This window comes from Siniperca chuatsi, linkage group LG16 (assembly GCF_020085105.1).
Source record: "Siniperca chuatsi isolate FFG_IHB_CAS linkage group LG16, ASM2008510v1, whole genome shotgun sequence".
In the NCBI taxonomy this organism is placed as follows: domain Eukaryota; kingdom Metazoa; phylum Chordata; class Actinopteri; order Centrarchiformes; family Sinipercidae; genus Siniperca; species Siniperca chuatsi.
The window spans coordinates 21058543-21072254 of record NC_058057.1 but is presented as its reverse complement, the minus strand read 5'-3'; the positions used below and the strand labels follow the sequence as shown (position 1 = coordinate 21072254).

At 42.8% G+C, this 13712-nt stretch overlaps 1 protein-coding gene across 1 annotated transcript; it reads left to right on the top strand.

Annotated features, from left to right (window-relative positions):
* Positions 1-445: 445 nt before the first annotated feature.
* On the top strand, positions 446-13230 carry thbs1b (thrombospondin 1b). The gene is made up of 23 exons (XM_044169311.1): positions 446-683; positions 865-949; positions 1145-1704; positions 1942-2017; positions 2378-2461; positions 2661-2770; positions 3621-3746; positions 4690-4786; positions 5665-5838; positions 6036-6212; positions 6310-6483; positions 6744-6871; positions 6971-7123; positions 7395-7613; positions 7737-7844; positions 8248-8407; positions 8532-8650; positions 9713-9947; positions 10075-10302; positions 10452-10723; positions 10832-10929; positions 11014-11153; positions 11282-13230. The coding sequence occupies exons 2-23, from the start codon at positions 886-888 to the stop codon at positions 11287-11289; spliced, it is 3510 nt and encodes a 1169-aa protein (XP_044025246.1). The 5' UTR covers positions 446-683; positions 865-885; the 3' UTR covers positions 11290-13230.
* Positions 13231-13712: the final 482 nt, after the last annotated feature.

Genomic DNA, 13712 nt, shown 5'->3' with positions numbered 1-13712 from the left:
AACTGCAACAAGCTAAGGATAATACTGAAACTCACTACTGAAACTCACTACTGTTCAGACCTGATATATGACCTATTTGACATGAAAAAAAAAGCTGTTTTTTCTGAACAGTCTAAACAACAAGAAGTAGTAGTAATTCTGTAGTATATTTAAGGATACATAAGAAAACTGTAAACTATACATATAGTTGCTATAGTGTCTCTTAGGGGAACATTTTAGACAAGTAGCATCATATGAAATAAGATAAAACAATATATGAGTATTGAAAAAAAACGTAAAGATCTCAATGGTCTGGAAGGAAATACTTCTGAGGACTGATGGATGGACTCTCTCTCTCTCTCTCTCTCTCTGAGCTAAGAGGATAAGCTCGTCCCTTTTTCTCCCCTCACCGTGATTGGACGAGGCCACTTCTTAGGAATGGCATCAAACTATTTAAATAGCACTTTGTCCCCCTCGGCTTAAAAGGGAGTTTTTTAGCGGCCGATACCAGCAAGGACAAGTTTTCAATCAAGAAAAAAAAAACAAAAAAAAAACAAGCAAGATTTTATTATTTCTCTTCTTTTCACGGTGGAACGTTTTTCTTTTAAATAATTCGCCATAAATTCATCCTTGAGGATTATTGCTGGATTTCCACATATTTTGCAGGATTTTATTGCTTTTGGTCTGCTGTTTTCGTTAAGCAGGTGAGTAACAAATATTCTAAGGAATGCGACTAGGCTCTTTCTGCAGCTGCACTGGCATCAATTTCTGAGTTTTGACCGACTTTTATTTGCTTTTGCTTTAAACCTGTTGCACACTGACTTTGTTTGACATTAATGTTATAAATGGTTAGATTATTGGGTTTTTTGTCGTCATTTGTCACAGGCAGCAGGTTGGTGTTTCACCATGAAGCTGACAGGGATATTTTTGCTATTGATGCTTTGGACCTGCGAGAGTGCGCGAGTCGCAGGTGAGTTTGGCTTAACTAAGTGATTCAACTTGAATTAAAAAAATATCAGTTCTCTTTTCAGATGGGAAACGATGTATTTTTTTTATTATTATTATGAGAGTCTGGTGTGATTTTGCAGTGTACTGAAACTGAAAACAACAGAAATCCAATGCACTGCCAGACAAAGGCTGACTGCTTATTATTATTCACCCGCAGAGAGTCGAGATGACAATAGCGTGTATGACTTGTTTGAGCTCATCCAAGTCCCCAGGAAGAACCACGGGGTCACTCAGGTGAAAGGAGACGACCCGTACAGCCCCGCCTACAAGATCCTCAATCCGGACCTGATCCCCCCGATCCCCGAGAGCGCCTTTAGGGACCTGATCGATTCCATACAGTCCGAGAGGGGATTCCTCCTCCTGCTCAACTTCAAGCAGTTCAAAAAGACCAGGGGAAGCCTCCTGACCGTGGAGAAGCAGGACGGCTCTGGACCCGTGTTTGAGATCGTCTCCAATGGCAAGGCGAACACCCTGGACATCGTTTTCTCCACCGAGAACAAGCAGCAGGTGGTTTCCTTTGAAGATGTGAATCTGGCTACGGGCCACTGGGAGAATATGACGTTGTTCGTGGAGGAGGACCGGGCGCAGTTGTATGCGGGATGCGAGGAGGTGAACACCGCCGAGTTGGATGCGCCCATCCAGAGCATCCTGACGTTGGAGACCCCCGCCAGCGCGCAGCTCAGGATTGGCAAGGGAGCCGTGAAGGACAGGTTCATGGTGAGAGCACGGACCATTATAGACGGGAGATTGACATTTTATTTCACTTCTCTTTTTAATGTTGACAGCGGAGAGTTTTGTTTAAAACGCAAATGTATAATTATGTCCGAAAGCGCAAAAACGCACATATGACAGGACAGAGTGATTATTTTAATGCTTATAAGGTGATGCGATGATGAGCGGTTTTATTTACTGATGTACCGGATTGTAGACTAAACTGAACTTTGATACTTGCAGGGGGTCCTACAAAACGTGCGGTTTGTGTTTGGAACAACACTGGATGCCATCCTCCGCAACAAAGGATGCCAAAGCTGTGAGTGATAAGACATCTAGTGTGTTTACTCATCACTTATCTGCAAGTCCTTGGAAGTCCTTATCAAAGAAATGTGTACATACTTCATTTCCTTGCTGATTTCTACATAAACCCCTCCCTGGGAAGCTGTTTACCACTTGTCACACAGGAATGCCAGTTTACAAATATCGCAGGGTACTATGGTCTCAAAGAATGTTCTATGGGCTGTGCAGTATTAACTTATTACTTTTCATAATAATTTATAGCAGTGTGGGATGTGTACCATTTTGAGAACAATATCCTTCCTCATTAATAAATCAACCATAACGATGTGTGCAGATACTGTATGTAATTTGATTTATGCTGCTGTTCTTCTTTCAGCCATGACGACTGACAGCATGATGCTGGAGAACCTCAATGGCTCCTCAGCCATCAGAACAGAGTACACTGGACATAAGACTAAAGGTAAACACTACTGCATGTGACTCTGACATGTTGTGGACTTCCCATTAAACCATGTTATACTGGCTCATGTCTAATGATTAGACTCCAGCCTAGAGACTGACCAGACTAGATCAAGAATGAGAAATCTTTTTTTTTTTTTTTTTTTTTACCTTCACTAGCAATTAATGACCTTTCTGCCTGTGTTTTTACCCCGGTGAAGACCTGCAGATGGTCTGTGGCTTCTCCTGTGAGGACCTGCTCCGGATGTTTAAGGAGCTCAAGGGCCTTGGTGTGGTGGTCAAGGAGCTGTCCAATGAACTCCGCCAGCTGGTAAGGAGGAAACCCACCAGACTGTCTGGTGGCAGAGTGCAAGAGACCGTCTGCCTGTCAGCTGCCTGTCAGCTGCCTGTCTGTCTTTGCATGTGTTTGTGTGTTTCTTAGATGTGTCTGGTCTCTGGGTTACCAGGAGGGAGGGAGGCTGTTGACCATCACCACCTGCTGTCCAGCAAACTAACATTAGACACATATTGTATATTCAGCTAAGGGGATGTGGTAACTCTAACATATTTCTCAAGTTTTGCACTGTAAAAGAACATTCATTGTTAGTCAAATGGGGTTAAGAATACTTTTGAGTGCTTAGAAAACAAGGAAGCCTGTTGAGTTATTGTGCATTTTGTAGTGTATAGTGCTATACACTCTGATTTTCAATTTAGTGATGACCTGCACCAACACTGAAATGTGTATAAGCTGCAAAATGAAACTTTAAACGACATCTTTAATTATCCATAACTACTACTTTCTTATTTTAGAAAGTTAAATATCTTTATGGCATCAGTTGAAAATTGTTTCCAAACCTATATAAAGTTCTACTTAGACATATTTTCTCTGTACATCATATAATGTTTTACTTGTTTGGATTAACAATGAACTTGTCTACCTCTTGAATCCTCTTAACTATTTTCTGGGTATAAACACATAAGCAACACTAAACTCATGCTCTTATTTCTTTACAGTTTTATTTACTGAATGCGGTGTAAGTTTAAACACATGTTGATTATACAGTAAATTTTAATACGGACCCCAGGAAAAGTAGTTTTGCCAAGGTAACGACTGATTAGGATCCAAATAATCAATAAACAATATTTGTGTTTTGTCTATTTCTCCTGCACCTCCTTCACAGACGGATGAGAACAAGCTGATTAAGAACCACATTGGCATTCACAGAGGCGTCTGCATCCACAACGGCATTGTGCACAAGAACCGAGATGAGTGGACCATCGATGACTGCACCGAGTGCACTTGTCAGGTGAGATACTTAAACACATGTGTGAAGGGGATGCACTCTATGATCTGACTTGTTTGTACTTGCACACACACACACACACACTTAACACCACTCAACTGATCTGGTCAGTAATTAGTAGTGTGAAGACCTGACAGAAGGCCAACAGCCTTTACTGTTGTAATGAGAGGTCTGTTGTCAGAAGTTCAACTCAAGTGTGGCCTAGAGGGACTTTACCAGACATTAAGTGATACATTGCCCATAATTAAGAACAAGACCTTGGCTCTGACAAGTGGAAAGGAGGGATGGGTTCGGGTGCAAAATATTCTTTTACAGATACCGAAGGCTGTATTTCCTGATTTCCTCTTCTACTGATACACTAGTTATTCCCATTTTCCCTTTTCTTCCCTGTCAGTGATCAGATCCAGGAGGGAGAACATTAACATGCATAGTTAGAGGCTGTTATCCCTGAGTCATTCACAGTGCACCCACACAGGTTGTGCTGGCAGGCTGACTTTACTTGTTTGGGGATCAGTGCCAGTCCAGCTCCACGGTGAAACCGACTTCCATTATTAGGACTTTGGCCTCATTCCCACCCTCCCCTGACCCAGTGGGCAGGTTGTCTGCAGGGGTCTCCGTTCTCAGCCAGAATTCTGCTTTTTAGTTCTGGCACAGTAAATCTGTGCAAACTCAGATGCTGAGCAGAGAATTTAATGAGTTGGTTGCACGGACATGGACTAAGACTTGGATAAAAAATTACCCTGCAACACGCACTAATTTAAATAGGTTTACACAACAATCAACTCTACTTAGTGACATGGTTCTGTAGTGTCTCAATTCCATTTGGAAATGGGGATTCAACCCAGCACCTGGACACAATTTGGAGGAAAATTGCAGAAACATTTGGGTGATATCCATATATCTGAGCATGTGTTTAACCATACATTTGATCTCTGTGCTTATTCAGAATTCTGCTACCGTGTGCCGCAAGATCTCCTGCCCACTGATCCCCTGTGCTAATGCTACTGTACCTGATGGAGAGTGCTGCCCACGCTGTGGAACACGTAAGCATTTCTGTTTTATGCCCAACTCATTGTTAGAATCTGCATAGCTATAGGAAAGTACACTGTAATTACAGTTATGTAAACATGCACTATAAGCTACTGTATAAATGGCCCCCGTAAGCTAGAATGCATATGTTTCAACTAAAGTCTTCAAACACTGCCCCATTCACTGAGAGAGCCGTTTCTATGCTATTTGCCATATAAAACAAAAAGCCACAAATATTTCCCTAGATGTAAAGGTTTCTATTCAAGAGAAAACACGTTAATTTTAGAGATGATTTAACTGCAATAACATCCGAGTAAATGAAAGGGCACTTATGTTTTTGGAACATTGGCGCTTTGTGCTCCAAAACTTCTTTGAATCTTCAAGTTAAAATGGCTGTAATTTGCCAAATTGGTTAAAGCAGGACGGAAAATTGGTTGGTTTAGTGAAGCCATCTTCTACATGAGGAGAAGTGACATGTTCTTCATACCTATGCAGGCTTGGCTGCAATACTTCCCTAAAACCTAAATAAACAGGAGGAGCCGCATTCATCCAGACCTCAGCCACTTGTTGAAGTCATTACACACCCAGCGCCATGTTTGCAAAATCAGTTTCCTCTTTAGGAAAACATAAGCCAATGGGGCATCCCTATGTATCCTGAGGACAGTGGCCCTTTCTATTTCGGCAGCTTCTCTCAGTATGTTAGTCTCCCTCCCTCTCAACAGATGGCCTTCTCTCTGTCCCAGCTAAATCCACACTATTAGCCTTACGCTTTAAGAGCTTTCCCTCCTCATTTAGGCTTGGGGGTGTTTGTGAGGGGGTGCTGCCTTGTTGGAATAGCTCTTTTATTGTCTCCCTCTTCCCCTCTCTCTCATATTCTCTCCCTCCTGCTCAGCGAGCGACTATGCAGAGGACGGCTGGTCGCCATGGTCTGAATGGACCCATTGTTCCGTGTCATGTGGGCGGGGCATCCAGCAGCGTGGGCGCTCTTGCGACCGTATCAATAACAACTGTGAAGGCACCTCTGTGCAGACCCGTGACTGCTACCTCCAGGAGTGTGACAAGCGCTGTGAGTTAACACAACACACAATCAGCCAAACACAAATTAATAAGCAGCCCGCCTGATTTATATGTATTTATCTGTGATTTTACTTTGAGTTTTGCTAGCCTGTCATTATCCGTGTGCCATAATGTATGAGAGTGCCACAGTTGTCCAATGCTTTGCTTCCTGGTAACTGACCTCTGACCTTTCTTTGCAACCTTCAGTCAAGCAGAACGGCAGCTGGAGCCATTGGTCACCCTGGTCATCCTGCTCTGTCACCTGTGGTGCTGGTGTCATCACCCGTATCCGCCTCTGCAACTCCCCCACCCCTCAGTTTGGAGGCAAGGACTGTGAAGGAGAAGGCCGGCAAACCGAGAAGTGTCAGAAGTCTTCGTGCCCCAGTAAGTCTCACCATCTGATATTCGCTTCCTGGTTGCATTTCTGAGTTGTATACAGCAAGGATAGCAATTTATCATGTTTTCTTCTTGTCCCTCTTAGTCAATGGTAACTGGGGACCCTGGTCACCATGGGATGCCTGCACTCTTACCTGTGGAGGTGGTGTCCAGACTCGTAAACGCCTGTGTAATGACCCCGCACCAAAATACGGTGGCAAAGAGTGTGTTGGTGATGCCAAAGACACCCAGATGTGCAACAAGAAAGCCTGCCCAATTGGTGAGGCTTTTTAATCACTTACAGAGTTTCTACAGTCTAGTTCTATGTATCCGTATTATTTTAAACATGTTTTTACTGTGCTTTAACTATATTACTATTGTTTTTGGCATCTTTTTCTATTTTAAGTTTTCTATTAAATTATTAACAATGAGATCATTACTGGAATGGGATTTACCTGATTAAAAAAAAGGTTACATCTGAGTGATACCTTTCATCTTGCAGTTAATGTCTTGATAATGAGCCAACATTGCTGTTTTCAGATGGGTGCCTGTCTAACCCTTGCTTTGCTGGAACCAAGTGCACCAGTTTCCCTGATGGTTCCTGGAAGTGTGGAAAGTGCCCGGCTGGCTACACTGGCAATGGTATCAAGTGTAAAGATCTTGATGAGGTAAAAATTCCTTAGATCTTGTATTTTGATTTTGTCAGCTACAAACAGCTGCTGTCAGCTTAATGATCTCAATGATTGTTCTTTTCATCCTGAAAACAGTGCAAGGAGGTCCCAGACGCTTGCTTTGAGTTTAATGGTGTGCACCGCTGTGAGAACACAGATCCTGGTTACAACTGTCTGCCTTGCCCTCCTCGCTACTCAGGACCCCAGCCGTTTGGCAGAGGTGTGGAGCAGGCTGCTGCAAAGAAACAGGCAGGTTCAGTCTTGTCTTTGTGTTAAGCAGCTGATCAGAGAACAGTAAAAAGCAAATGCTCTGACAAAAAGAGATGCAAGTTGATCAAATGTATGATAAATACATATTGGTGTAAGGTACAAGTTCACCTTCATTTCCAGGGCATTACCGTGCTTATTTATTGTGATGAATGTCTGCCTTCTAAAAGAACAGAATGTCATGAATTTGGACTATGCACAGCCAGTCTGATCACTGATCATTCAAACTATGCATCCCTCCTTCACTCTACAGGTGTGTACACCCCGTAATCCTTGCCTCGATGGAAGCCATGACTGCAATAAAAATGCCCGCTGTAACTACCTCGGACACTTTGCCGATCCCATGTACCGCTGTGAGTGCAAGCCCGGCTATGCTGGCAATGGCCATATCTGTGGAGAGGACACAGATCTGGATGGATGGCCCAACGCTGACTTGGTTTGTGTGGAGAATGCCACCTACCACTGCAAAAAGGTACATAGTGGGGAAGCAGCAAGGCTCTGTAAAGCAAAGTCACTTTTTTTGCAGAGTTAAAGTCAAGTTACTTGTACGTTTGTTAGAATCTCTGACTGTTTAACTGTGTTGTCTGTTATTCAGGACAACTGCCCCAACCTCCCTAACTCCGGGCAGGAAGATTACGATAAGGACGGCATTGGAGATGCTTGTGACAATGATGATGACAATGATGGAATTCCTGATGATAGGGTAAGTGAAACTCTCCAGATGTGGCCATAACAGTGAACAAGGGAGTGTGTGTGTTCTTTGCTGTGATTTTTGCATTCGTCATTCATGCTGTCTAATAAGAAGGCAGGTGGAGAGGTGGAAGGGGAGGGGAGGCTCAGCAGGAAAGCAAATGTTTCTCCCTGGCCTGAGCCAAAACCTCAAATTCCAACGCTGAGGTACAGCTCTGAAGGAGCTGCACTGTGCGTTTGCTAATCCCAACATTAGATTGGGGACAGGACCTAAAAATAAAGCACCTTTTCATCCCGCATCACTCCCTCCCTGTAAATAGATCTGCTCAGGCGCAGATGGCAAATGACAAGCACTGCATCTGAAAACATATCCTCAACTCTCTCTCTTCCCCTTTGTCTTTCTCTTTTTGAAAAAGGACAATTGTCCATTCGTGTACAACCCCAGGCAGTATGACTATGACCGCGATGATGTGGGTGACCGCTGTGACAACTGTCCCTACAATAGTAACCCAGACCAGACAGACACAGACAACAATGGAGAGGGAGATGCCTGTGCTGTGGACATTGATGGAGATGGTGAGGACTGGAAACTTTAATAAAAACAATCCTCAGGAAATCTACATCTTTATGTCTGTGCTAAAGTGAGGTCATAACTTTTTGTGCTGGTTTTTCATATCACATGTTTCCATTCATTCCCCAGGTATACTGAATGAGAAGGACAACTGCCCCTACGTGTACAACGTCGACCAGAGAGACACAGATCTTGACGGAGTGGGAGACATGTGCGACAATTGTCCTCTGGAACATAATCCTGATCAGGTGTGTGGACACACACACATAGCCCTTCCCCATTTCCTTCCACCTCACCCACCAACAATAATCCACATTCATCTCCCTGCCTTTCTTCATAGCTCAGCATATATCTTTCTTTCAATTGAGGCGAAGCCTCAGTAATTAGCCCTGTGTAGCTGTCTAAGCTTTATCACGCCATGTAAAGGTGGAGTAAATCCTGTATGCACCTCAAGGGCACATCAGTTCAATAAGGCGTGGTGGGGGGCTAGGGGTCTTTTCAATGGCCCATTGACATTAGCTGGCTAATGTGAGGGAAGAGGCCCTAGGCTGGATATTACTGAGGAATGGGCTGGCCCTGGGCTGTGTGCATGCCCTGTCTGCACACCACGGGTCTGCTCAGTCCACCTGTGCCATGCTACACTGATAAATAGGAATGTGTTGAACAACGAGACTCAGAAAAAAGATGGGGGAAGGAGGGGTGAGTCTAAATCTACACTGATGTGGTCTTTAAAGAATGAATTGCACCTTGCTATTAAAGGCCAAAAGAGACAAGTCCAGACATGGACGCAGCAGTCTTACTTGCTGTTCCAAAGACTACAAAAACTACACAAAAATGTCTTCAAAAGTTGTAGGCTTATTGAGAATTTTTGATTCCATACAGTTACTCAAATCCTTACATCCCATCCCTGCTCCCTCCCTCCATTTATCCCCCTTGCACCTATTTTTTCTTAGTGCTGCAGGGTGTGTCTAGTCCTGCCAAGTACGGCTAGCATGACTTCACCCTATACTGCAGATGCTGGAGGTGCTCAACAAGCAAATTGGAGTAGGAGCAACAGAGTCTTGAGGAGTGATGTTTGATTTTCAGTCACTGAAAACTGCTGACAGATCTTGGACAAATTAAGCTTGGCAGCTTTACAGAGACTGAGTGATTTCAGCTTAAGGAAAGTCCTTAATGAAAGCAGGAGAGGAGAGATATAAGAACAAGCAGGAAATATACATAGTGGGATGTAATCACATGTTAATATTTAATTTTCCCCTAAGCCATACATTAAGTCATAATTCTGACATCAAAACATTGTACCATTGAAGGTGGATTCAGATGATGACCGTGTGGGAGACAAGTGTGACAGCAACCAGGACATCGATGAGGACGGACACCAGAACAACCTGGACAACTGCCCATACATCCCCAACGCCAACCAGGCTGACCATGACAAGGATGGCAAGGGAGACGCCTGTGATCATGATGACGACAACGATGGCATCCCTGATGACAAGGACAACTGCAGACTGGCCGTCAACCCTGACCAACTGGACTCTGATGGTAAGCAAAATGGGCCATGTCTCAACCCTAAAGGACACAGGTTGTCCAAAACAATTCTAAAGCAGTCTAGAGATCTTCAAACCACCATGGATATTATATTAAAGAATATGTAATGTATATTTTTCAGGTGATGGTCGTGGAGATGCTTGCAAAGATGACTTTGACCAAGACAACGTGCCTGACATCTACGACGTGTGCCCTGAGAACTTTGACATTAGTGAGACAGACTTCCGCAAGTTCCAGATGGTTCCTCTGGACCCCAAAGGCACCTCGCAGATTGATCCTAACTGGGTCGTCCGCCATCAAGGCAAAGAGCTGGTTCAAACTGTCAATTGCGACCCTGGCATCGCTGTTGGTAAGTAAAAAGAATGTGTTGTGATTGTCTACAAAATGCACCCAAATTTCACCCAAATAACATACATTTAATATCTGAGTGCATAAAGTTATTGTTCAGTTGAAATTCTGCATTGAAATTCTGGGCTCTAACTTTCATTTTTCCTTCAGGATACCATGAGTTCAATTCAGTGGACTTCAGTGGGACTTTCTTCATCAACACAGAGAGAGATGATGATTATGCTGGCTTTGTGTTCGGCTACCAGTCCAGTTCCAGGTTCTATGTGGTGATGTGGAAGCAGATTACTCAGACGTACTGGTCAAATAAACCCACCAAGGCCCAGGGCTACTCTGGCCTGTCCATTAAAGTGGTTAACTCCACCACTGGCCCAGGAGAGCACCTCAGAAACGCCCTCTGGCACACAGGGAATACCCCAGGACAGGTAAGAAATTTGGTGGACTTTTGGAGGTTTTATCCCCCAGTGGATGATTGTAATATAGGGATAGTGTAAAAAGATAAACCCATGACTGTTTATTTCCCCCTGCTTTAGGTCCGCACACTCTGGCATGACCCTAAGAATGTTGGATGGAAAGATTTCACTGCCTACAGATGGCATCTGATCCACAGACCGAGAACAGGACTTATTAGGTAGGCAGAGGATACTAATTAGTCCACATCGAAATTGACATCTCTTCGAAATCCCAAGCTTTAATTTTTCCTTTATTCCCACAGAGTTGTGATGTACGAGGGCAAGAAGATCATGGCAGATTCTGGTAACATCTATGACAAGACATATGCAGGCGGCAGGCTAGGTCTCTTTGTCTTCTCACAAGAGATGGTATACTTCTCAGACCTCAAGTATGAATGCAGAGGTAAGGATTTATGTAAAATCAACTAAAATGTGATTGTAAAAGCAGCTTCCCAGAAACAATTTGATGTTCTGCTCTTAAAATCGATGTTGCTATCCAACTCCATTTATTATGTCTCTTTCTTTTAACAGATACCTAAATGCACGGCGCAGGAAGCTCTGAGGAATGCACCTTTTTTGTATAAAGTATGAACTTATATATTCTGATGCAAAGTCCAGGGACCGATTTATCTCCGCAACTCTTTCTTCTGCGGCATGCACACTCGGACGGTGGGGAAGGGCATGTGGTCAGCCTCAGGGTAGCTTGAAGCTGGTTTGGGCAGAGCACCAACCTGTTGACTGCCAGTTGAGGATCAGAGAGCCCCTTCTCCTCCAGCCTTAGCATCCACAAGAGCAGGAAGAGCTGGGGGGAACAAAACAATCCCTCTAGCTTTGCCAGTAGGACACAAACACCTTCTATCCCAGCTGTGCCTGCTTTCTCGCTCTCTGAAAGACCTCATTCATATCTGCGCGGGAACGGCTCCCCATAGACAACTATGCACTTCCAAGCCTTTACATCTCTCTCTCTTTCTGTTTCACTTCTTCAGCCTGTGTGCCTTTCTACCTTACCTTCTGGATGGACATCCCAAAGAAAAAACTGATGAAATATTCCCTCTGCTATACCAGATCTGCTACCAGATCAGGATCTAGATTTTGAATGATACAACTTTTGAGGACTCAAAGGATGAGACAGCAATAACATTTTGTAGGAATCTTTGTTGTTGAAGACTTGTGACTTAAGAAAACTGTTGGGAATGGAGCGAGTTAGAAATAAGGGGAACATGATATTTTGTGTTCATGCATGTACTGTATGTGGAAGACTGGCCATGAATGGAACAAGAAAGTGCTTTTACCCATCTACCTAAGAATCTCAGTAGACAATTATGTAAAAGAGAAGAACAAAATTACATTTAGGTTAGCTATCAAGCTACAAGTACTTTTGAACATCATGGGCTTTGTTGATGTTGTCTGGTTAACTAAACAACTCTCAGGGTGAGATGGAAGCGATGACCTTCCCACATCAAACCAGTAAGAAAAATTTTGAGGATTATATTTTACAGAAAATTGATAAAGCCAGTGATCCCAAAGCTAGTATTCCCTATCTTACAATCAAAACCTTAGTCAATGAAAAAATTTATCTCCCTCAGCTTTTGAGGATTTCAATTTGAAATGATGTAAATACATGTAATTTATTGACTCTTGCCTACAATGTAGGCAGCAATGGAAATTTGAATGCTTTGAAAAAGTAAAAAAAATCCATCCAATATCACAGTGAAAACTGACCCAAAATCAGGTACAGCCAGTGTCTATCATCTCCGCTGTACAAAGTGAATTAGGTATTCTTCAGATAGGGCTATTTAGCATGAAGTGTATGTGACTTGTGTACCTTTTCTTCAGAGAGAGATGAATAACAAAGGAAATCTTTGATGTACAAATATTACCTCATTGCTGTTGTATAATTTGATCAAACAAAAACACAACCTAAGTACTTTTTCATATACCTTTCAAAATGATGGACATCTTAGTGCTACTGTAGCATGAGCTGTAAATAGTATGACATTTCATATCTAAAAACACAACAAGCTCCCAATCCCGTGACCAACCCGGTGAGAATGAACGATGTAAAATGGGAGATTTCTTTTTTATAAATAATTTTGCTTTTATCATGTCCGATGCTGTTTTTAGCAGATAAATTATTGTTCTGTTTTGTCTTAGCTGTTTGTGAGAGGTTGATTTGTGCGTGTGTGTGTGCGTGTGTGTAGATAAATGCTATTTAAATAATTTATCAGGATTTGTTGCCTTACCCAAAGGGCACGTGTCCATCTGTATAAACGGTTTGCACACTGACGTGAGGATGTTCTGTTCTTTATCGTTTTTACCTTCTTTGTTATTGTGTATCAATGTTACCATTATTTTTGTACAATTAGTTTTGCTTGTCTGTAAACATTTTCTTAGTTGTACAAAGCAAAAATGCTGTTTTTATTCATAGCAATTATTTTGTTACATACTTCAAGACAATAAATAGTTGTTAAAATTCTCAAGCATGTCTGTGATTTTGTTTGTCAGATTGGAGCTATTTTACCATTTATCATCCAGGTTTAAGTTCAAAGTCAAAAACTTGTTTAGATGATGTGGAAATATGACATGTTTTACATACAACTGGTGGATGACTCAGACAAGACTTACCGTAGGCCTCTTCCAACCAGAACACATCACAGAGACAACAGGCTTTGATTAGGTCTACTGTAGCCCCAATGCACAACATTTGGATATACTGAGAGTCAAAATCATTGCCCATTTAATGCACAAAGTTGTACTTTCAGGTCTTTCTCTCTGCAGAGAGACACACATCGCCTTTGTGATAAAGGCCACATGAGGAATGTGACACAGACGTGCTCCTCAGCTTGATCTGCCTGACCTCTCTGTGATTTGCACTGACCTCTGCAGAAGGTGAAACAACAGGGAGGGCAAATATTAGACCGACACAAAACTTGACATTGGCTGACTGGCTTCGAGACAGAGA

Excerpts from the sequence above, each read along its gene's own strand:
- thbs1b (XM_044169311.1), top strand. The coding sequence starts at position 886 with ATGAAGCTGACAGGGATATTTTTGCTATTGATGCTTTGGACCTGCGAG. Across the intron at positions 2,462-2,660 it reads CACTGGACATAAGACTAAAG|ACCTGCAGATGGTCTGTGGC; the intron begins GTAAACACTACT and ends ACCCCGGTGAAG. Across the intron at positions 7,124-7,394 it reads AGGCTGCTGCAAAGAAACAG|GTGTGTACACCCCGTAATCC; the intron begins GCAGGTTCAGTC and ends TTCACTCTACAG.